Below are 21,126 nucleotides of genomic sequence, written 5' to 3'. Positions count from 1 at the left end.
TGCGAGTCAGCCATGTTGGATACAGAAATTCAACATGGGCGTTTCTTCCACTGGCAGCGATGTGTCAAAATCGTTTAGCCTAGGAAGAACATCAGATATTAATGACATTTAACTAGTCAGGGAATTGCGAAAGCTCAGATGTAAATAGTGGCGGGCGCAAAGAATGTAAAGACTCGTGTGTAGATCGCATTAACGAAGAGACTGCGAGGTAGACGGCGTAGCCGAATTGTCAAGGAGTATATTGGGTACTGTCTTCGCAAATGTACTTGTTATTACTCAGTGATTGGCATTTAGTACGTGCGTGTGTGTTAATTGACGTCAAAGGTAAATAATGGAATTTAATTTAGTGGCATTAATTTGAAGTGATTGCTCTGAGATACATTTGTTGAAAGTTAAGGTTAGGCTTTGTCTTGATTCTAAAATTGAACCTTTGACAGGTGATTTAAAAGGGTGCTATTAGTCCTTTAAACCGTGGAACAAGGATGAAGAAACACACCTGCTTCCTTCAAAGTATGAAAACTAGAAAACGTTGATTCACTAACAAGGCAAACCTCTCGATGAAAAAATCAAGTAATCCGATGTGCTACAAACCCTTTCACAGAAGAATTGTTCCGTCGATCGCTGATATTTCCAGCAGTCACAGGAGAAAAGCAATGAAGTAATCAGTGATACGTCCAGTGATCTCGTAGTAAAGAAAGTATTATCTAAATACAAGACTGCTTTTTGATGCAAAAACAAAAAGATATTATACAGTATTGTGACGTAAACAACGCAATGGTTTGATCTCTAATTTTAAAAACCCCACTCGCGATTCATACAAGGCTTTAATATTTTATATAATAGAATGTCTACCAATAATACAATGTCAGGCAACCCGGCAAGAGGCTCGAATCTACCTAATCGTAATCTACAACGTTCTACGCTTTTAAAAGTTGTGATATTAGGTGACGGAGGTGTCGGAAAATCCTGCCTAATGAATAGATTTGTGTCTAATCATTTTGATGAACACAGTTTTCATACAATTGGAGTAGAATTTTTAAATAAGGACATTGAAATCAACGGTGAAGCATATACTCTTCAGATCTGGGACACGGCAGGTCAAGAGCGTTTTAGAACATTACGCACACCATTTTATCGAGGATCGGATATTTGCTTGTTGACATATGCAATAGATGATAAAAATAGTTTCAAAAATTTAGCATCATGGAGAGATGAGTTTCTCTTATATGCAGATGTTCAGGAAGAATCTACATTTCCCTTTATAGTAGTTGGTAATAAAGTACGTATGTCTTTCTCAATAATTTAGATTAGAGATATACTCTCTACTTTACATGTGTATTAAGGTTATATATGTTTTAAAACTGTTTCTTTCTCTATCTAGGTAGATGTTCCAGAATCAGAAAGACAAGTTTCATTAGAAGAAGCTCAGGCTTGGTGCGCAGAAAATGGAAATCCTCCTTTAGTTGAAACATCGGCAAAAAAAGCAACTAATGTCGAAGCAGCCTTTGGTGCTGCAGTTGCGGCTTGGTCACAACTAGAAGCTAGATTGGAACGTCCTCTTGTAGATGACACGGTTGATCTTTCTAAACAACAATCCCCACATCGCACGAGTTGCTGCATGCCTATATCAGGCACTGAGTAGGTTATCGTCATAGAGCTTTCGATAGTTTCTATTAAAAGCCGAAGCAATGCGTGGAGTATTTTTTTCGTGCGATTAATATAGCTGTACCAAGTGAATACACTCTAAGGAGCATATAAGATTTTTCACTTTTTAATTTGATGTGAAGTCTCTGAAACAGACATTCAGATTTAAGCTTTCATTGGTGTAGCCTCTAGAAATCTCAATAACTTTTCTATATTAATTCATACTTTCTCAGCACAATTGCTCGTTTACATCAAATTATTCCTAAATAGGTCCAAAGTCGCTTATCCCCCACAGAAACTACTAATACACCCTTGTGAATTTAAATAGTGTAATGTCACTGTAGTTACATATGATAAGAAGTGCAGCTTATATATGCAGCATGCTTTTTTTTTCTAGGTCTAACAAAATAATTTGAAGAGAATTGCTTGTGTGGCTTCAAAACATTCATCACCATTAAGTGTACACCATTTTTAATACTATACAATACTCTTTAACATGTATCTCGAGAAAAAAATTGATTGATCTATTCACAGTTATGTTGATGGATCCATGAATGTGCTCATTGATATATTTTCGGTTAAGAAGGAATCAACAATTGATTTATATCTAGTTAGTGTCTTTCGTTAACAGTTGTACTTTAATTTCGTACATATATGAATCTATTAGAAATTTTAAATATGATTTGCAGAACTTTTGAACAACTAATGTTCGTGGTGCTTACTTTTAATCTATTAAAATTCTGCAGATCTTATTAAAATTCATATAGTAAAGATTATACATTTTTATATCACTTCTACATTTTTGTTATCAGCGCAAAATACTGTGTTGTAAAATCGAATTACCTGTTCCATAACCTTGTGCGCAGTTTGCGACCTAATAACAGTATTTGAAGCTTCCCACTTAAATCTCATTGTGTCTTGTGATAATAATATTAGTAACTGTAACCCATTATCGTACAGCAGCTTTGTAATTTAATATTGTCTTATCCGCGTATGTTGGATCATTATATTAAGATTCTTGCGGTCAGAAAGTGCAATGCCACGTTTAACGAGTTGACTGTAACATTAAAATCTCCGTAAAAATTACGTCTTGCTGCATTCATCTCGCGAATGATCAATGCTCGGTATTTTATATTTTCTCTGATGCAAGAGAACATATGAATAAACATTTATATAAGCGTGTGAATGCATGTATTGTATATTCTAAATGAGACATCGTATTTTAATGCGGGTATGTTATCGTGGAAATGGTTGGCGCGCTCAAGAAACTATAACGTTTCTATAACTAAAATATTTTTTCAATTGTTGCGCATGATAGATATTGATTACTGCGATAAAAATATCGTTGCTTAGTGTACAATTACGTGCCGATAATATACACATTTGTAACGGAATCCAAATATTAGTAGAGGTTAAAAATCGTGTAAAAGTAATATCAGGCAATGACATTTACGCTCAATTATCACAATGTATAAGCTACTTTTTACACAATTTGGATGGCGTTGAAAGAGGACAAAGATGTCACGGTAGTAACTCGCCTTTCACCGTTCATTCAGAAAGTTTAACTTGTGTTCCATGTAATGGATATACAACAAAAGACATTCCTCATAACAATCCCGGGACACGGAAAAGCACAGGTACATCTTGTGACTTTTTTGATACATAAAAATTCTCATTGCGTAAAAATACATCAGCTTACGAAATGATTAGGACATATCATAAAGATACCTGACACAATATAAGGCTACTTATCTGTATATCCATGTGTCCATGTTCTTTCAAAGTTTCATTAATTTATTCGTTATATTACAATACAATAATACAATATTGGGTAACAGTTTTGACTGGGATGCTATAATCCTTCTACAACTTTTGTTACTTATGTTTGTGCCTTACCCCTCCAAAATCACCGATAAAAAGATCAAGAAAAAGAAAAAAAAAGAAAGACGAAGCTCTTTTCGATTAACATCACTGAACGTGTAAAGTCGTAAAAGAGTATACCAGTCTCAGAACAGCATGTTTGTACTATAATATACATTTCAGCAATTTTTTCATATTTACATGTAACTTTAGGCGTTTGATAAATTTCTAAATCCTGGCATTACGACAGAAACTTATTCCGTCCCATCCAGAATAAACCGTCAACGGAAATCAGGACTCGTTAAGATGCAACAAAAACAATTCCTCGGTAATGCCAATTTTGCGAGGGCGTGGAAGCCTTTCGACATTTCAATCCCCTTTAATTCTAGCTCGTTACATCGGCGGACAGTGTAAGCATTGATCGTGCTTAGGTCGGATCGCAATATCGATTTACAAATTCTTCCGCTATCACTTCCACATCACCTGCAAGACAACTTGAGATACGTTAACACCCTGTATCAACGGTGAGTGTTAAAACCGTTCAGTTATAAAATTTCATGGATTCGTCTTGCACCATAACAACGTATGCGCACATATGTGCGTTCAAGGTTTATTCCCTTTTTACTCCAATTACGGCCGTTCCGTACGCTGCAGCGTATCAAATGTAAAGTAACCAGAGGAGTTTCACACAATCACTGGAAGTTGTTTAATAAAATCTAACATCGTCTGCTTATAATGTTGATCCTGCCATAGCAAAGACATCCTTCCAACAATCGAAAACAACTTTACTGTGACAAGTTCATGTGTGTATACTCGCAAGGAAGTTAAACCGGGTAATGCCGGCAGGACGAGTCACTAGTGACAATGTTCCGTTACGTCCACGATTACAGATTTTTTCCAGCCGAACAAGAAGTAACCGATGGCAGCACCCAAAACTACCGCAAAGCACAGCCAGACATTGTATGTCATGAAGATCAGCATAAGGAAGTACGAGAGGACGATCTGCACGATGTGTAATATCGTCTGGAAGGAATGCATCCAGGACAGCATCGTGGGCCTGCGCAAAAATAGAACACTCGTTAGATTAATCCGCAATTATTTGCTTAGAACTTAAATACAATTATTCATAGAATAATACAGAGCTGGATATATATTTTAATTGAATTCTTTTGACGTAGGTATGTAATATGTAAAATGCCATTTTTTATCTTGGATTTTAAATAACAACAGAAAACTACTTTGCATTTTTTGTTTTAAATCGATTTTTAATCTATTTCTATTTAAAATTAAATACATCCAGGGAAAATACATGTAAGACTGAATTATACGGACATATTTGTGCATATCAACGTCTGGTGCATGCAAACAAAAATATGTCACGAAAGAAAAAAACCAATAAGAAAGTAACTTCTTCTGTCAACTGAGTCAACTCTCGAAGTAGTCAAACACACCCAATTCAAAACAGCCACTTTTGCAAAAACTGATTAAACTTAGCTTTTCACTAGTATCATTAAATACAAGTCTTCACTAAAATGCACAAGTTCTCAATAAAATATTAAACGTTCATTTCGCATTGTCCACTGACCTATTTAATACATTTTACATTTTCCACTATAAATGGACAGAAGACCATTTTCCGATTTAAAATTAAAATGTATTTTATAAACCTATGTTGCATGTTATATTTGAAAAATATATTCCTAGAACCGTTTTACCCAGCTCTGATCAGATAAGAATCATTTTAAAACTACGGTGCCATTCTATTTCACTGCCACCGGCGTGAGCAGCAAGAAGTAGACATAGAGATTTGAAAGGGAATGAGACAGCGAAAAACTGCAGAGTCTAAAATCTTGAGACACCTTAAAGAAATAAATAGTCCAAAGGTACAAGGGTACGAGGGAAAGACAGCGAAAGCTTTAACAAAAGCAGACACCTTTCACGTACGGGGCAAGAAATGCCACGTGAAACAGAGATCAACGGATAAACGTGAGTGTTGCAGATCCTGAAAGCGTGACGCCAAATATCTCACAATAAAGGGACCAGTGGCAGGAATCACAGGAACGGTGCTGGCGGAACAGGATACCCCAGAGATTTGCGAGACATAAAAATAGCGACATTACTTACGGCTGTTTGTGGATAACTTCACCAACCATACTAAAAATGCAAAACGAAAATCGGTAATTAGTGAGGCTCCAAGACCAATCAGAGCCGATTTGAGACTGCACACAAAACGAGCACGAATGTCCACCGTCGATGTACTTACTGTACAACCCGATTGTCCTCGGAAACGACGTTCTTCTCCTGCGGCATCGACACGCTCCTGTACTGCAGGGCATTATACGTCCTCCAAAAGAGATATTCTCGATAGTACTTGAGGCCCTCGTAAAGGGCAGCCATTATCAGGATGCCGATGAATGATCCAACTAGTCCTCCGACAGACGCGATCTTCCACGAATCAAACAGCACGGTTTCGCAGTATCCTCCGTGGAAAGCCATCTAGGATTATCTTCTGTTAATTGTTTAAAATTAAATTATCCAGGACATTACGCTCCCCAGAAGAGGCCCTGACGAGTAAATGTTGAAAGTACACATACCGACATTCCATGCATTGAATGATCCATACAATGGCCACTGTGGTCTTCGTGCATGCCGGAATGATCCATATTGTCGTGCTTCATGCCTTCGTGAGACATCATCGCGCCGTGAGATTCGTGGCCTCCCGACGAGTTCATCATGTGATGCATGTGGTCGTGAGACATCTGTCGAAGAACAAAAAAGAATTAACACAATTCAGACATTGAACCTATCCTGTATTTAACGAGCGATTATTTTCAACGACAAGTTATTCACTCAGAAAGTTAATGTATTTTAATTTCCCAAATCATGTGGAAATCAAATGAAAATCGTAAGCAGAAATCATTGGAAATCGTTGGAAATCACCGAAACATTGTCACAATTTTAAAGCCGAACGTCACTTGTTACCGACTAGCATTGTTGTTTATCGTATGAAATCAAAGGCAATTGATTCTCGAAGAAGGAAATCGTATTCACTGATTTCTGAGGGAATAGACCCTCGATTTTTAGTCCTAACAGATGTTCTATCCGCACTCCTTGCAACCGCATGTTACAGGACTGCTTACCTACATTTTTGGAAAACAGTTATCCTCGGACAGTGGAGTGATCCGATAAGTCGACAAGAAACCCAGATTTCGGCATTTAGAAAATATATACACCTTATCAGCGTTCAATAAATCCTCCCACTTAACAAAATACGATCTCCATTAAGGACAAAATTAGTGATTAATCTTACTAATTCTTAACCAGGACAATCTCTCTTAGTAAATTCCCAGTACTTATACAGTTCCTCTCACTATCACGAAACATATTTAATCCTCAAACGAGAAAAATGTCTGGTTTAAGATATCAGTTAACGAAACTAGGTATACTTGCATAAAAAGAAATCCTCACGAATTACAAATAAGAACAAGCACCACTTGACGATCGAAATAGATGTCCGCGAAAATTGGGGATTTTACTCCGAATCTAAGGTGTAAAACGGTAAATAAGGTGAAGTTCGTACCTTGAATGATTTTTTGCACGGAGATGACTTTTACACGTGTTGTCAAAATGCCACGTGTCAGAATGAGCTTTCGCGAAAAGCGGTTCCGTTTTAGGAGACTACGACGCGCGACTATTGTGCCACATCGACTGAGAATTGTCGGCCTGTTGGAGGTCTTAACGGGAAATAGGATCGGGGAATAAAAGACCGCAAGGTCCAGATTTCGTGGACCAAATGGGAGCAGTTGGCGAACGCGAAGAAAAACGCGAGAAACTGAGACTTTCTAAAGAGGGAGGGATATATTTCCTGACGTTTAGTTCCAGCGCACCAGGCCGAGTCGAGGACTCCCCTCTTACAAGGAAACATTCCCAAGTATCCGCCGTTGATCTTATTGATTTTTATATATGTTGAAGAACATAAAAATCTAAGAGACACGTGTTTTTATGTTATCTGCAATAGTCCACATTTAAGAGGTGAAACAACCCCCCAAATTTTGGCGAAAATTCGATTTTTATATTAATTTGCGTGGAAGGAGTGGAGGGATTTCGACGAAACTTGGCATAAAAGTATTGTGTATAAGGACGGTGAAAACACAATATTGTTTAGTAATGTTACACCACCTCAAGGGGGTGAACTACCCTTCAGGCGAAATTTTTTTGTAATATTTATTAAACAAGCACTATTACTTAAGTTGCACTTAAGCCACGTGATTACTGACGAATAATGAGGAAATACGTGTTTTTTGGTTTTTGCCAATAAACATTTATACATCGGATGACAAGAATGGATGTAGGTGATATATGGGTATATCCCGACTATCTTTATTGGATTACATCGTGACTAATTCATTGTACATAAATCGTGTAAACGTGTAATTATTTATAAATAAATTAAAAAACTGTTTAAGAAACTGAAATTGTCTCGCAACAGATTCGATGACGATATAACCCAATAAAGATAGCCGGGATACACCCATATACCACCTACATCCATTCTTTTCAACCGATGTATAAATGTGTATTGGCAAAAAGCAAAAAAACACGTATTTCTTCATTTTTTGTGAGCAATCACATCGCGTAAGTGGAACTTAAGTAGGAGTACTTGTTTAAAAGATATTACAAAAAAATATCGCCTGAAGCGTAGCTCACCCCCTTGAGGTGGTGTAACATAATTGGACAATATTGTGTTTTCACTCTCCTTATACAGAATACGTTTATACCAACTTTCGTCGAAATCCCTCCACTGCTTCTGCGAAAATTAATATAAAAATCGAATTTTTGCCAAACTTTGGGGGTTGTTTCACCATTTAAATGTGGACTATTGCAGATAAAATAAAAACACGTGTCTCTAAGATTTGTATGTTCTTTAACATATATGACAATCAATAAGATCAACGGCGGATACTTGGGAATGTTTTCTTGTTAGTCCTGCCTTCACCGTGACTCGAAAGCAACGTGGAGAGGAATAAATAATGCTGATAAAATGGGTTTAGGAGTCAAGATGCAAACGATGCAGCTGGAACTGACACCAGTGAGTAAAAGAGGCTGACGAATTGCGTCTCGAATTTCGCGCATGTCCGATGCAGGAGAGAATTTTTGGGAGATTCCGAATGACGAGAAGTGCTGATGAAATGAATTTAGAAGACATCAAGAAACCGAAAAATTTATGAATATCTTTGCTTGTTCAGCGAAAGAAAGGAAAGGATTTTTAGGGGCGTTTTAGGGACGAATAGCATCGATGAAATGGATTCTGGAATTGTTAAAAAATGATGAAAACGTGGTTTTAATTCATGGGAAAGTCTTAGGTTGTGGAAAAATTATGACGGGGAAGAAATTTCAAGGGATTTCAAGGACAAATAGTGCCGATTAAATGCATTTAGAGGACATCAAGGATTCGAAAAATCACGAGTATATCTTTGCTCGTCCATAGGGAAAAAGAAAAGGATTTTTAGAGAGGTTCTAGGGACGAACAGCATTGATGAAATAGATTCTGGAGTAGTTGGAAGATTGAGAAACTGTGGTTTTAATTAATAGGGAAAGTCGTTACTTGTAGAAAACTGATGAAGAGGGAGAAATTTCGGGGGACCTCGAAAAACGAGTAGCGATGAAAAAATGGTTTTAAGAGTCGCCAAGGAACTGGGAAATCGCGATTGAAATCCACGAGCATGTCCTCGCTCGTCCAGAAACCGCGAAAAGATGGACACTACCGTCCGATACGGTTATCGCGATATTTAACCATGCTTATTATCCGCACAATTTTCCTGTTGTTATCCTAGAAACCGCGGAAACACCGGACACGCAGCGACCGACCAGAACACGTGGACAAACAACCGCGGACGATAACGAAAGGGTCACCTGGCCCGGTTGGGAAAAATATTTAATATCGAAACCAGGGTCAAGGCCAAGTAAACGTCTTTCGATCATCGAAACGATCGTTATCCAACTTGTGGAATTCCCTGCGATCGATGCCGCGGACTACGTCGGAGTCCCGGATGTAGAGAGGGAAAAGTGGAAGGACATCGAGGCCTGCAGATTCCTAAGGCACCGCGATCGCGCGATTATCGATCGACCGGCGAACAATGTGCGAACGATTTCTTACAATTACATATCATTTGACTGTTATTAAGTTGATGCATAAGATCCGCCAAAGAAAACCGCCCCCATTCGATAAAAATACATTTATTCGAAACCGTATAACTTCCCTCAAATCTGCAGTGCTTTATAAAGTAGACGCATAAGTTCGTGCGGACTTTGCTCAAATCGTAATAAAGGAAAAACCTTACGAACGTATTACTCAACCTAATATTTCGGAATAAATGGATCAAACGACATGCTAGAAATATAAGTACGAGGAGGGAAGAACATATTTTTTAACGAGCGTTGTTTTCAGAAATTAAAAAAAGCCCTAATGAGGACGTCGAGGCCTGCAGATTCCCGAGGCAACGTGATCGCGCCATCATCGATCGATCGGCGAACATTGTGTGAACGATTTTTTACAATTACATATAATTTCTTTCTCATTAAGTTGATGCATAAGTACCGTCAAAGAAAACCGCCTCCATTCGATAAAACTACATTTATTCGAAACCGTATTCGATACCTTCCCTCAAATCTACAGGGTTTTATAAAGTCGTGTGGTTTCATTGTTCATATTGTAAAAAAGAAAAACCCTAACGAATTTATGCCTCTATCTAACATTTCAGAATATATCTTGCAACTGGATGTAATTTCCTTTTTATTAGGCTGATGCATAAGTATCATTAAAAGAAAATAAACCGTACGAACTTATGCCTCAACCCAATATTTCAGAATAAACGTATCACACGATATGCTCGAAAGATGAGTCCGAAAACAGCGGAAGATCCCATTTTTAATGTTGTTAAAAATTAAGGAAAGCCTCAAGAAGGACGTCCAGATTTGCAGTTATACCCCAATCGCGCCACCATTAATCAACTAACAAATATTGCACAGACTCTTTCTTGCAGTTGCTTGCAACGTATTATTTATTAGATCAAGACATAAGTTCGTACAGTTCTTTTGTTCTAATGATTAAAAAAAAATCGCTTGAACTTATGCGTCAACCGAATATTTCGAAATAAATCGACCAAGCGATGGACTCGAAAAGTCTAACCAGAAACAGCGGAAGAACAAATTTTTTCAACAAATGCTGCCATCAGAAATTAAGGAAAGTCTGAACGAGGAACTCCAAGAGGAGTCATTATGTAACGCGTTTTCTGAGCAGCAGTATTCTTTACTACTTCAGCATCGTCAACATTTCTTTGAATTACACGATCTCTCGCAGTCAATTTTCCATGAAAAGTTAACCCTTCAATTTGCACGCAATAGATCGGTACTTATTTTTGAGTACACATATTATGTACAATTGAAATCCCCTTAAAAATAAAATAAAATAAATGCACAAATAAGTTGCTGCAACCAAAAGAGGCTTGAAACAATTTCGGACGATAGAAAAGATACATAAGTTTCGCGATGTGATAAAGCGGAGCAACTTTCTGGAATGAATATCGTGACCTTGAGAGATTACGAACGAGTCATACAAAACGCAATTTATTGCGGCGTAATTTGACGGATGCTAAAATTTCATACATAATTAGATATGATAAGGGTTTTCGTAGAAAGTATATTCAACCTCACTATACATATAATGTTTCTGTTTGACGATTGATTGAAATTAATGAATGACTTCTGAACCATCTCTGTAAATTTGTTCATTATATGTGAATGACGTACGAAATTACCTTATCGATGTCCCGTCCTATCAAGGATACTATTACGTTACGAAAGTAATAATATCGAAAACGCAATAGCAATGGCTAAGTAGTCGACTAGATAATTCCTAGGCTGTAGGAACGATAAAAAATAAGTATGAAAACCGTAATTCAGAAAACAAAGGTACAGAAACGTGAACTCGCACATTTATCACGATTTCAACTTGAATGAACCAAACCGCTTTTGAACATGATGAATCTTTTTACGTGACAAATCTCTCTTTCTCTCTTAAATTTATCGTTGTTTTGAAAGTTTACCCTGCAGAATATCGAAGATAATCTATTGGTCGATAAATCGCTAAATTTGTATCGATTGATTGCTCTCTCTCTCTCTCTCTCGATGTTGTGACTGAATAATTTTTTAATTGTAAGTAACACAAGAGTCGTCATTGTTGAGGATAATATTGTCCAATTTATTGATAATAAGAGTCGCAAAGCAGGCATTCCAATGATCAGCAATAAAAAGTAATGGTCTCAGAAACGATCTCCATAAGCCAAAAGAACATCAATAATCGCAATCGCGTATGACGATTTTTGTAAAAAGTAATTATAGTATAAAAGACTTTTTGTTCAACATTAGTGATCCATTATCTTTATCGCGTGACTCTATTCTAGGAATCAAGCCAGAATTAAACGATTTTCTTTTATTCAGGGTTACGTGAAAACCTTTTAAGCATCATTATTGTAACTGTCCCGAGGAACGACAATGAACAGAAGGAATAACCGGAGTCTTGAATTCTGTTTTATGTGAGACAAATATTGCGTGTATAATATAAAGTGGCATTTGACCTGAAAAAGTAATATTTTTTTAGGACGAAGTGTTACAGAGAAGAATGTTTAAAATAAAATTTGTTTGATTTGAAAAGAGAAAAGAAAACAGGTTGTTAATTTTTTTTATTTTAAAACCGTTTTGAAGACCACGTTAAGGTCATTTGTTATTTTCAAATGGAAACCTATACTTTTTGTAGATTATCTAAATCCTCGCGAAAAAACAAATAACTTTTGCTTGAAACATTTTTTTGCGTACCATATAATTTTGACGTTAAAATTTTAAAGAAAGATTAAGAAAATTTCTCATTTCAAAGTAGAGATCGATACTTTTATTAGCAATACATAAAAAATCAATTTATGTATATCTGCAATGGGCGTAATCGAAATCTGTAGTGATTACTGGGGTTATTTACTAATGTTCCACTAGGTAGAATCACTCAAAGTCTACAACTAGTACATAACATCACTCTTCAGTACTCTTAAATATTTTTAAGTCTGCATTCTTTCAAGATCAAGGTCCATGTCTCAAGATAAAACCGCGCACAAATACCTAGAATTTGCCGACTTGAAGATATACATTTTTTTATTTTATACATACTTCAACTACTGATATATTCAAGTGGCAAATTCTGTTTTTCAAAAACACGGTTTCAAATCAAGACGTTATGCAATTTCAAAGATGCACTTTAAAATTCTGAGATTAAACATTAATGAATTTAAATCTTCTTTTTTTTTCTTTTAATAAATCGCTAAATTACACTATTCAAAATTTCATATTCCCCAGTATATTTGATAGAAAATAATTTGGGATAACGGTATTATTCAATAAATCGACCATCAATGTGATGTTAAGGGGTCGATTAAAACCGCCAAGACGATTTTTCGGTTGAAATTAACTTCAGGGAATGCCAATTGATATTTCGATCTCTCTTAATGGAACCGATCATAAAGGTCAGATTTATATAGGTCGGCTGAACGCGTCAAGAAGCTTCAAGAATTTCTGATGAACCTAAGGAATCCCTTTTATTAAAATTCCTCCGTTCCTTACCCGGAAGAACGGTCACGCGCAATAAAATCAAACATGTATGAAATACGAGCCGAGCACAGAAATATGAGTTTTTGCAAATAGGTCAGGAAGTCAGCCATTAAAATTTGTCGGTTATAAAAGCGGCGTAAAATTGATCGTTTACGTAGTTTGTAAAACAAAGTAGCTATATGTTTTTGAAGTAGGGCGTCTGAGCACATGTGAGACAAATTGACGTACAATGTTTTCAATGCCACGAGATAGTTGAAAGGAAAATAATAAAAATATCGGCCTTATCGCCACTCGAACAAGCATTTTTCTTATCAATTGACAGTCTGGAAATCGCAATTACTGTAATAATATAAGGTAAATGAAATTATTCGCCAATGAGGATGATTTATCAGTCAACCTATAGGGCCCCCTATCATTGGCTTCAATTGGTTCAATAAGGATGAACTGATATTAATTATTACACTACCCAACGAGGGCAAACGACCGGTTGGTATATCGAGACATGCACAGCAGCTCCCTATCAGTTGATTTGTGCCTACAGATATGCACCAGAGTGATAGGACAATCATTACTGTATATTTATGGAATTGGTCTATAACAGTGTTACCAGAAATTCGAGATGTTAATATATATTGAATATTGCAGCAAATATCAAGAACCCCCAATCTATTATCCTCACTGGCATAGGTTATGAAGAACATATGTTCATTTTCAGACACAAATTCCGTTTGATTGCACTGTATCATTCTTTCCATGCAAATGGACCCTTGTAATCAATTTCATGGGCACTAAATTGAAATTCGCACTTGCGACAGTTCTTGACAACTGTGGCAAATGACATGGAATAAAAAATTAGGCTTACATATAATAACCCCAACATGCAATACAGTCTATGTAAAGAGATAAATAATTAAATGTGTATGTACTCTATGATATACAGTAGAACCTGTCAAACCAAAGTGTTAAATGCCTGATTCTTCACGAATGGAGAGAGAAATGCTTAACCTGGTTATGGTGCACTTTCATTATCGCTACATGGTAAGAGTACCTGTCAAGGATGAATACAGGAAAAATTAAAAGGAATGGTAAAATAGAGTGATCATTGAGAATTCATAATACGTGAAAAATATTTAAATCCTCTGACGTACATGTGCAGTGTAAGATTAGTACAAGGTGAAATCCTAGGTTATCCATGGTCTCACCTTTAGTCGTTCGAGGTTATGTCACGCCGATCTGACCGCTCACTTTCCTACAGTTCACGTAGATCGGGACGACTTCCTCTTAGTCTTGATGTTTTCTCTTCCCTTCGACTCAATCGGATTTCCACGTGGTTAAAAATAAACTGTATACAACTTTCTCGCTTTTCACCATTACCGGGAGGTATTGAAAATGTAAGAATTAACCCAACGATGTACATACACACCCTGTCTGTGGAGCACTGCGAAACGAGGATTGGACCCCCTTTCTCGGACGCTCGTGAAGTTCTGCCTGAATGTCACAGGCTTTGATTCGCCGTTCCACGCTAGGTGACGCCACTAATGCATTCTCGCCCGTTTCAAATGACGTCGATAACCTGTGACTTTCGGGCTTAATGTTAAATACAAAATTGTTATGACACTTGGGAAGTAAAAAAAATATATGTTAAACTACTTCAGCTACGGAACGAGTGCGTATTTTATGTTATGTGACGTTTTTCTCGAGCATTCATGAAGTTCTACCCGACTGTTACAAGCTTCGATCCGCCACGTCACGATAGATGGCACCACTTGCACATTCTTTCTCGTTTCAAATTATGTCGGTAACCTGTAACGTTCCGAACTAATGTCAAATGATTTGGTAGACACTCTCGGCTACCGAAGGAGCGGTTTCTTTTTTATGTGATATTGAAATGTCCTACGGTGTTTTCATACACTAACGATCGATATCATGAAATTGTATTAGCAGACACTAATGTTAAAAATAAACAAAAATGTGAAAGAAATGTATATTATAGCGACAATCAAAAAGGTAAATTTTTATTATAAAATGGGGATATAGTTTTTTCTTAAGGATGGTAAGGCCTACGTGACAAGTAGTGTGTGAAAATATTATACATCAGATGGCGCTATTTGTACCAATTTTAGGATTGCCTTGAGTCGATAAAGATGGCCACCACATAAGTTTTCTTCAACACAGAGCGCTAGTGAGTCAGTGTTTACTTAAAATTTGTTGGGCCGTGTTAAAATGTCACGTTGGGATAATTTTAATTGATCGTTTCACTATTAGTTAGGAGGTAAAATGTCGCTTCCACCGTTATGGCCAAATCTACAGCCCAGGGCAACTGATCCTTTGTGGTTTAACGCGGATAAACCGTGCGACGACGAAAGCGAGGTACAAGCTCTTGAGACGGAACATCAAGCATGGGTGAGTTAATGCAGTTTTCTTTAAAGTTAAATATTGTATACCGAAGATGTGTCATGACAATTCTGTATTTGTACTCAACTGCAATTACCTTTACAGAGGGAACGCATAAGAGCTGAAGGCTACGATTACATACCTATTGGAAAGACTGCAAGCGATGTAAGATAACCTCACTTTTTTCTGTGTGTTATTATTTTTAAATTACTCGCACAAATTTGAATATTGAATTAAGAATATTGTAAAGATTAGACAATGTACAGAGTTGTTGCAAAAATCATACACATATGACCGTACGTTTATGTTCGGTAAAGTCTTTGGAGTGGCCATAGGAGCAATTTTTAATCTATATCGGTACAAGTATTTTTACTTCTCAAGTAGAACGAAGCCCCTGAATAAAACTATAAAAACACCGACCATCGATACTGTAACTCAGCAAAGAATTACAAACTCATCGATTCCTCTGTTTCATTTCGTTATTATAATCGTTAGGGTGCTACATGTGCCATTTCATTATGAAATACGTGATTAATTCTAAATGAAGCAAATACGACATATAAAAAAGAAATTAAGAATAAGATATTTGTACTCGTAGTTTAGAGGCTCCGAGGAAGAAGAGGAGGAAGAGGAAGAAGAAGAAGGAGAGGGAGAGGAGGAGGAGGAATCGGACACACACGAGGAAGAAGAGGAGGAGTTGGATGAAATTGATATGGAGGTCAGCTACTCGCATCAGCAACAGAGATCCAGTCCGACGGACACCGTGACAGATCCGGTATCCATCAGAATGGTCAGCATGAGTGCCACCCGCTACACTTAATCCGTAATCTATTTTCCACATTGTACATACTTCACTAAGTATAATTCCAATGATAAGTTAACTGACGTGCAATTATACTCTCGAAAAAAATACTATCGCAAACAGAGAGAACCATCCGTCTCATCCATAAGTCCGAGTCTGCTTACGAACGCCAAGTATCGCGTGGCTGGTTAAACTTTCTCTCGAAAAATCTAGCGATTTGCTCGTTAATGTACCGAACGAGCAGCGTTGTGTGCAGCAGCGAAGCCACTCCGGGAATCAACGGCCGTGTCGCACGCGTGAGCGCACACTTCTTGCGAATAGTCAGCGTTTTTGGATTACACATCGTTGGGTCAAGAACCCGTCCAATATTCCGAGGAGTCGAGAGAAAGCCAGGCGATACTCTCCGCGCAATGACCTACGGTACTCGCGCACCGCGCCTTGCCTACGGTCTAGGCGCTTAGCGCCAAAGCGAGTGGCGAGATGAATTTCTAAAGAGTGCTTCAACAATTCCACTTTCAATTCACCTATCTCAGCCATCGCGTTCAAACGTGAACAGCGTTTTTCCAGAAGCTTTAGAATTCACAACGGGAGCGTAAACCCGCAACTTTAATTCACAACCAAACGGGTTAATAGGTACATACATTCCGATACACCGTCACACTTAAATTTAATAAATCTTACTTAATATAATGAAACTTAATAAAATTACAAACCTACCATTCGAGACAAAAATTCTAGAAATAATTAATAAAGCTTAATCTCTACCGTGAGCGCTCTTGAACCTTCCTCTTCACCCTCTCCCAGTCGTGTTCTAATGGAAAAGAGATATTACCTTCTATAGTTACATCCAGTGCATAATAATCGAGCACCTATTGCAGCAGTACATCTACCAAGTGTCTGCTGCCGGACTTCTGAAAACTTATTTACTGTAAGCTGATTGTAATTACGTAACTTGATCAACCCGAGGTCGTTGCGAGCCGAAATCCCGTCCCAGGTGATGTTGCCAGGTTCTTACCGCGAAAGACGGTCCTCTCGGAGGCTCGGGTCTCGCCTGGAAACGTCACGATCGAGGCCTAACGTGTAGTTCCTTTTTTCCCTGGCAGGCACATACCCCGAGTCATCGGCGGTGGAAGGGTCGGTGCCGGGAGGAGGCAGGACCGGGGTCGACTCGAGCGGGACACTCCGTACGCTATACTAGATGCGCAAAGTGTATACCTATAGATCGCGCCGAGCCGCGCGGCTCTCTCAGCGAGTAACTGAAGTAAAGCCAGGTTGGTGCCCCCGCTAGGGTGAACGAACGGGTACGCTCAGGCAAAAGCGAGCCCGTGTGCCACCTCGCCGGCACCGCCGGCACTGGCCTCTTCGGTGCCGCGTCTCTGACGTCATACGGGAATCGTACACCCGAAAAACGTGACCGATCCGCCATCGTCGCGCGACCGGTGCTGACTCCTCATCCGATCGGATGGGTGCACCGTCGCGAGATCGTTTCGGATGATCGCGGATCCGATGACCCGCTCGGTGACGTCATACGGGACTTGTACTCCAGACTTGTACCCCGGGAGAGCGCGATAGCGTCGAGGGCCTTAAGGTGATATGAAAGTGGCATCGGAGGGGTCAATCTTTTATGAAGTTTTTTTCCGAACCGGGTGTGCGGAATCGTTTGAATTTCCCCACGTGATTGTGGAGGTCCTAATGGCTTAACACCTGTAGAATTTCATTTTCTATACGGAATTAAAAGAATATTTGTGAATATTTAAAAAATGAAATTTCATGGGTGACGGGAGTTTCCTCAGGGCCTTCGTATTCACGTGCTCATATTTCAAACGATTGGCAACCACGAAATTTTATATTTTAATAAAGAATGAAACAATTTCTGCATGTAAATAAAAAAGAGAATTTTATAGGTGTCAGGACCTTTCCTAAGGCCTCGATGGCATGGAGGAATATTTTAAACGATTAGGTATATCCATTTCGGAGAAAAGTTTCGTGAATGAGAAATCTCATACGTCTTTTTCGTATCACCTTAACACAGACTAACAAGGGAAGTATCCCAGGTCGATCTCTCCGATTTGATTTCTTTTATAATATGTTATAGTAGACTGAAAACTAAGCGACACGTGCTTTTTTTATCTGCCATTAAGCACTTTAAGGGGGTGAAACCACCATCAAAAGTAAGGCCTGTGAGGGGTGGCTCACCCCTTAAGTTTTTTTTTTAATTGAGGAAACTATATTTTTCATTTCTCGTTATGAGGAAGCTTTTCCAGTTCGATTGGTTAAAAAATATTATGTTCTTGTGGGTGAAACTGCCAAATCACCCCTTGACATGCCTTATTTTGGATGGTAGTTTCACCCCCTTAAAGTGTTTAATGGCAAATAAAAAAAAAATACGTGTCGCTTAGTTTTTAGTCTACTCTAACATATTATAAAAGAAATCAAGTTGGAGAGATCGACCTAGGATACGTTCCTTGTAAGTGTCATAGCGCGTTGAAGCTGAAATTTTGTGGAGACTTACTATCGGTATTAAAATTAAACCTCTACGTAGAAACTGCCGTTTAATATACATGCTTAGTTTTTAGTCTACTATAACATATTATAAAAGAAATTAAGTTGGAGAGATCGACCTGGAATACCTTCCTTGTAAGTGTCATGGCGCGTTGAAGCTGAAATTTTGTGGAGACTTACTATCGGTATTAAAATTAAACCTCTACGTAGAAACTGCCGTTTAATATACATGCATGCATGTACGAATTTACTTTCAGGTTTTCGACTTTCTTCCTTGGTGAGTTTCGTCATCTCGACACAGCCGGTTACAGTCTTCGACCAACAGGGTGAGACCGTTTCATATAGGAGCTTTCTTAGCCTGGAATTAGCTCTTGAGTCTGAGCGATCTCCGCGATTAAGCACCGAAGATCTTAGTAGGTACTTGGAAAGATGGCCGAGGAGCTGCTTCAGATTTTCAGGTTCTTTCTACCGATAATATGGAGAGTAGAGGATCTGGAATAGATTTAACCAATGCGAAGAATTTGGGATTCTGCCTTGATGCCAAGTTACATGGGACTGTCTTACAAAAATCTGGCCGATCTGCGATTTTTCTACAATTTTCTACCGACTTCAGGTCGGCGCATTTTCCTAAAGCAATGCTCTCCGAAGTCGCAGAACCTGACCACCGGTGGCGGTCGCAGGGAGCTAAACGTCTATTAATAATTAGTCCCTGCTGCAAATGGCCGAAGGCGGTTGCCGCTCTCGTCGGCCGCGAGAGAGGACGGTCGTCTATCGGAAAACGCAAATGCGTCCTCGCCCGCCTTATCGACGCTTTTTCCATGGACAACTAACGAAGGTCAAAGGGCGTGCGAAGTAATCCCCGAGGATGGAGGAGGGGGAGGTCGCACTCAGCTTAACCTGCAATTTGACTACCGATCCGGTGACCAGGTGGAACCTGGACCAACAATAAAAAAAAGATAAAATTAAGCTTCACCAAAACGCACATATCCGTTTTCAAAATTAATGTCCTGATCCGTAAATATCCCGCGCTGAAATAAAAGCAATAAAATATCGTAGGTACATTAAAACGGATTTCACCCATGCCCTTCTATCGAATCCCGTCGATACGTACTAATTTTAATTCCTAAATATAAATCCATTCCACCAGGCCCACGTCCATCTAGAGCACACACCTGGCAGCTTCATAATGCGGCATATCGACGGTATCTTAATGAGTATAAATTTATCCGCATAGCCAATAATTAAGCGGTACTTTCCCTGAACGGGCAAACGGAAGATGAAACGAAATAGTCCGTTCCGAGGAGGGAGGTGCCCCTCGGTTGGCGTTTTCTCTTAAATGAAAACCCACTAAGTGATACGTATCAACCCGGTCGGGTCTATCGCTAATTCCCGGGTGTTAAGCGCCCTAACCTGCCTCAAAAGAAGTTACGGCGTAGGAGACAATAAATCGGGGGGTTGTCGAGCGGGGCTCTCTGTCTCTCTCGCTCCCGCGAGGCGGGGTCACGGGAGCAAGGGAGACGGCGAGCCGCGCCCGCGGGAGGCGGGAGAAGGACTGCGCGCCGGCCGAAGAGAGTCGCGAGCCCGTCGGGGTGGGGAGGGGGGCGCGCGAAGCCCGCGAGCGAGCAGAAAGAGGCGCGCGCGCGCAAGCCGGCCGACCCGGGGAGACTCGGCGAGTTCGGGCTTTCAGTCGAACGCGGTCGAACGCGCTCGAACGTGGTCGAGAAGAGGCGCGCGCCTCCACGAGCCGATACGCGTGTGCCCTGGAAAGCGCCGCTGCCGCCGCCGCCGCGTGACCACGTGCCCCGTCCGACGCAAACGGACGTCCGGGCAGGACTGCGCGCTCTGGCGCCGGGGGGAGGAGGTACGTGTCGCGGACCGACCGGCACGCGTCGCCGGGCGCTCGCAACCCCGCTAGGGGTGGACTCGCCGCCGATCGCGGGTGTGTGACTCCAAGTCGGTGGCGACTCGGTCGTCACTCTCTTCCTCGCTGCCGTCCAGTGCTCGTCGGCGCGGCACCCGGTGTCTGGCTCTCCAGCACCCCGCAGATGCCGTCTGACCATCGGCGAGCCCTGTTCTAGATGTCACGGATATATTGCCGCATGGTGAGTGCACGCGGGCCGACTTCTCCCGCTGCTAGGTTTGCCGCGGCGCGGGCGTGCGCGCGCACGCGTGCCCGTCGCGCATCGGCCGCGGCCGAGAATACGCATCGCGAGACTCGCCGGCACTCCGCCGATAGGCGAGACTAGAGGGACTAGCCTAGACAATGGGCG

The 21,126-nt window shown here is 39.8% G+C and overlaps 4 protein-coding genes across 7 annotated transcripts in view; 3 read left to right on the top strand and 1 right to left on the bottom strand.

Annotated features, from left to right (window-relative positions):
* The first annotated feature begins 42 nt into the window (after window positions 1-42).
* On the top strand, window positions 43-9,428 carry LOC105697036 (ras-related protein Rab-9A). Of its 2 annotated transcripts, none has more exons than XM_012419980.2 (4): window positions 43-324; window positions 438-1,279; window positions 1,382-1,638; window positions 9,339-9,428. In XM_012419980.2, exons 2-4 carry the CDS (start codon window positions 845-847, stop codon window positions 9,403-9,405), a joined length of 759 nt encoding a protein of 252 aa, XP_012275403.1. In that variant the 5' UTR covers window positions 43-324; window positions 438-844; the 3' UTR covers window positions 9,406-9,428. The 2 variants fall into 2 exon arrangements, with proteins under 2 accessions (XP_012275403.1, XP_012275404.1); XM_012419981.2 differs by lacking the exon at window positions 9,339-9,428 and adding an exon at window positions 2,042-3,285 and having other exon boundaries at window positions 46-324.
* LOC105697037 (high affinity copper uptake protein 1) lies at window positions 3,421-14,597 on the bottom strand. Of its 3 annotated transcripts, none has more exons than XM_012419982.2 (5): window positions 14,361-14,597; window positions 6,099-6,263; window positions 5,768-6,000; window positions 5,629-5,658; window positions 3,421-4,561 (listed from the first exon to the last, which is right to left on the bottom strand). In XM_012419982.2, the coding sequence occupies exons 2-5, from the start codon at window positions 6,261-6,263 to the stop codon at window positions 4,360-4,362; spliced, it is 630 nt and encodes a 209-aa protein (XP_012275405.1). In that variant the 5' UTR covers window positions 14,361-14,597; the 3' UTR covers window positions 3,421-4,359. The 3 variants fall into 3 exon arrangements, with proteins under 3 accessions (XP_012275405.1, XP_012275406.1, XP_012275407.1); XM_012419983.2 differs by lacking the exon at window positions 14,361-14,597 and adding an exon at window positions 7,085-7,102; XM_012419984.2 differs by lacking the exon at window positions 5,629-5,658.
* A 728-nt stretch (window positions 14,598-15,325) lies between these two features.
* LOC105697023 (anaphase-promoting complex subunit 15) lies at window positions 15,326-17,124 on the top strand. The gene is made up of 3 exons (XM_012419959.2): window positions 15,326-15,561; window positions 15,658-15,717; window positions 16,151-17,124. Exons 1-3 carry the CDS (start codon window positions 15,436-15,438, stop codon window positions 16,370-16,372), a joined length of 408 nt encoding a protein of 135 aa, XP_012275382.1. The 5' UTR covers window positions 15,326-15,435; the 3' UTR covers window positions 16,373-17,124.
* Window positions 17,125-20,819: 3,695 nt separating this feature from the next.
* The window catches only part of LOC105697045 (ecdysone-induced protein 74EF), a 182,272-nt gene continuing 181,965 nt past the window's right edge, over window positions 20,820-21,126 (top strand). The window contains exon 1 of the mRNA XM_012420006.2: window positions 20,820-20,958. The gene's annotated coding sequence lies outside the window, so the exon portion shown is untranslated. The remainder of the gene's footprint in view (window positions 20,959-21,126) is intronic.

The sequence above is a fragment of the Orussus abietinus genome, unplaced genomic scaffold, assembly GCF_000612105.2.
Source record: "Orussus abietinus isolate OABI.00-Male unplaced genomic scaffold, Oabi_2.0 scaffold153, whole genome shotgun sequence".
NCBI lineage: Eukaryota > Metazoa > Arthropoda > Insecta > Hymenoptera > Orussidae > Orussus > Orussus abietinus.
Note: the sequence above shows the minus strand (reverse complement) of the source record. Positions and strands in the feature narration are given on the sequence as shown.

Coding starts and splice junctions, on each gene's coding strand:
- LOC105697036 (XM_012419980.2), top strand. CDS start 845: ATGTCTACCAATAATACAATGTCAGGCAACCCGGCAAGAGGCTCGAAT. Junction 1,280..1,381: donor TTATAGTAGTTGGTAATAAA/GTACGTATGTCT, acceptor TTCTCTATCTAG/GTAGATGTTCCAGAATCAGA. Junction 1,639..9,338: donor ATGCCTATATCAGGCACTGA/GTAGGTTATCGT, acceptor TTGTTATCCTAG/AAACCGCGGAAACACCGGAC.
- LOC105697037 (XM_012419982.2), bottom strand. CDS start 6,263: ATGTCTCACGACCACATGCATCACATGATGAACTCGTCGGGAGGCCAC. Junction 6,001..6,098: donor ATTCAATGCATGGAATGTCG/GTATGTGTACTT, acceptor AGATAATCCTAG/ATGGCTTTCCACGGAGGATA. Junction 5,659..5,767: donor GAGGACAATCGGGTTGTACA/GTAAGTACATCG, acceptor TTGCATTTTTAG/TATGGTTGGTGAAGTTATCC.
- LOC105697023 (XM_012419959.2), top strand. CDS start 15,436: ATGTCGCTTCCACCGTTATGGCCAAATCTACAGCCCAGGGCAACTGAT. Junction 15,562..15,657: donor AGACGGAACATCAAGCATGG/GTGAGTTAATGC, acceptor TTACCTTTACAG/AGGGAACGCATAAGAGCTGA. Junction 15,718..16,150: donor TTGGAAAGACTGCAAGCGAT/GTAAGATAACCT, acceptor TTGTACTCGTAG/TTTAGAGGCTCCGAGGAAGA.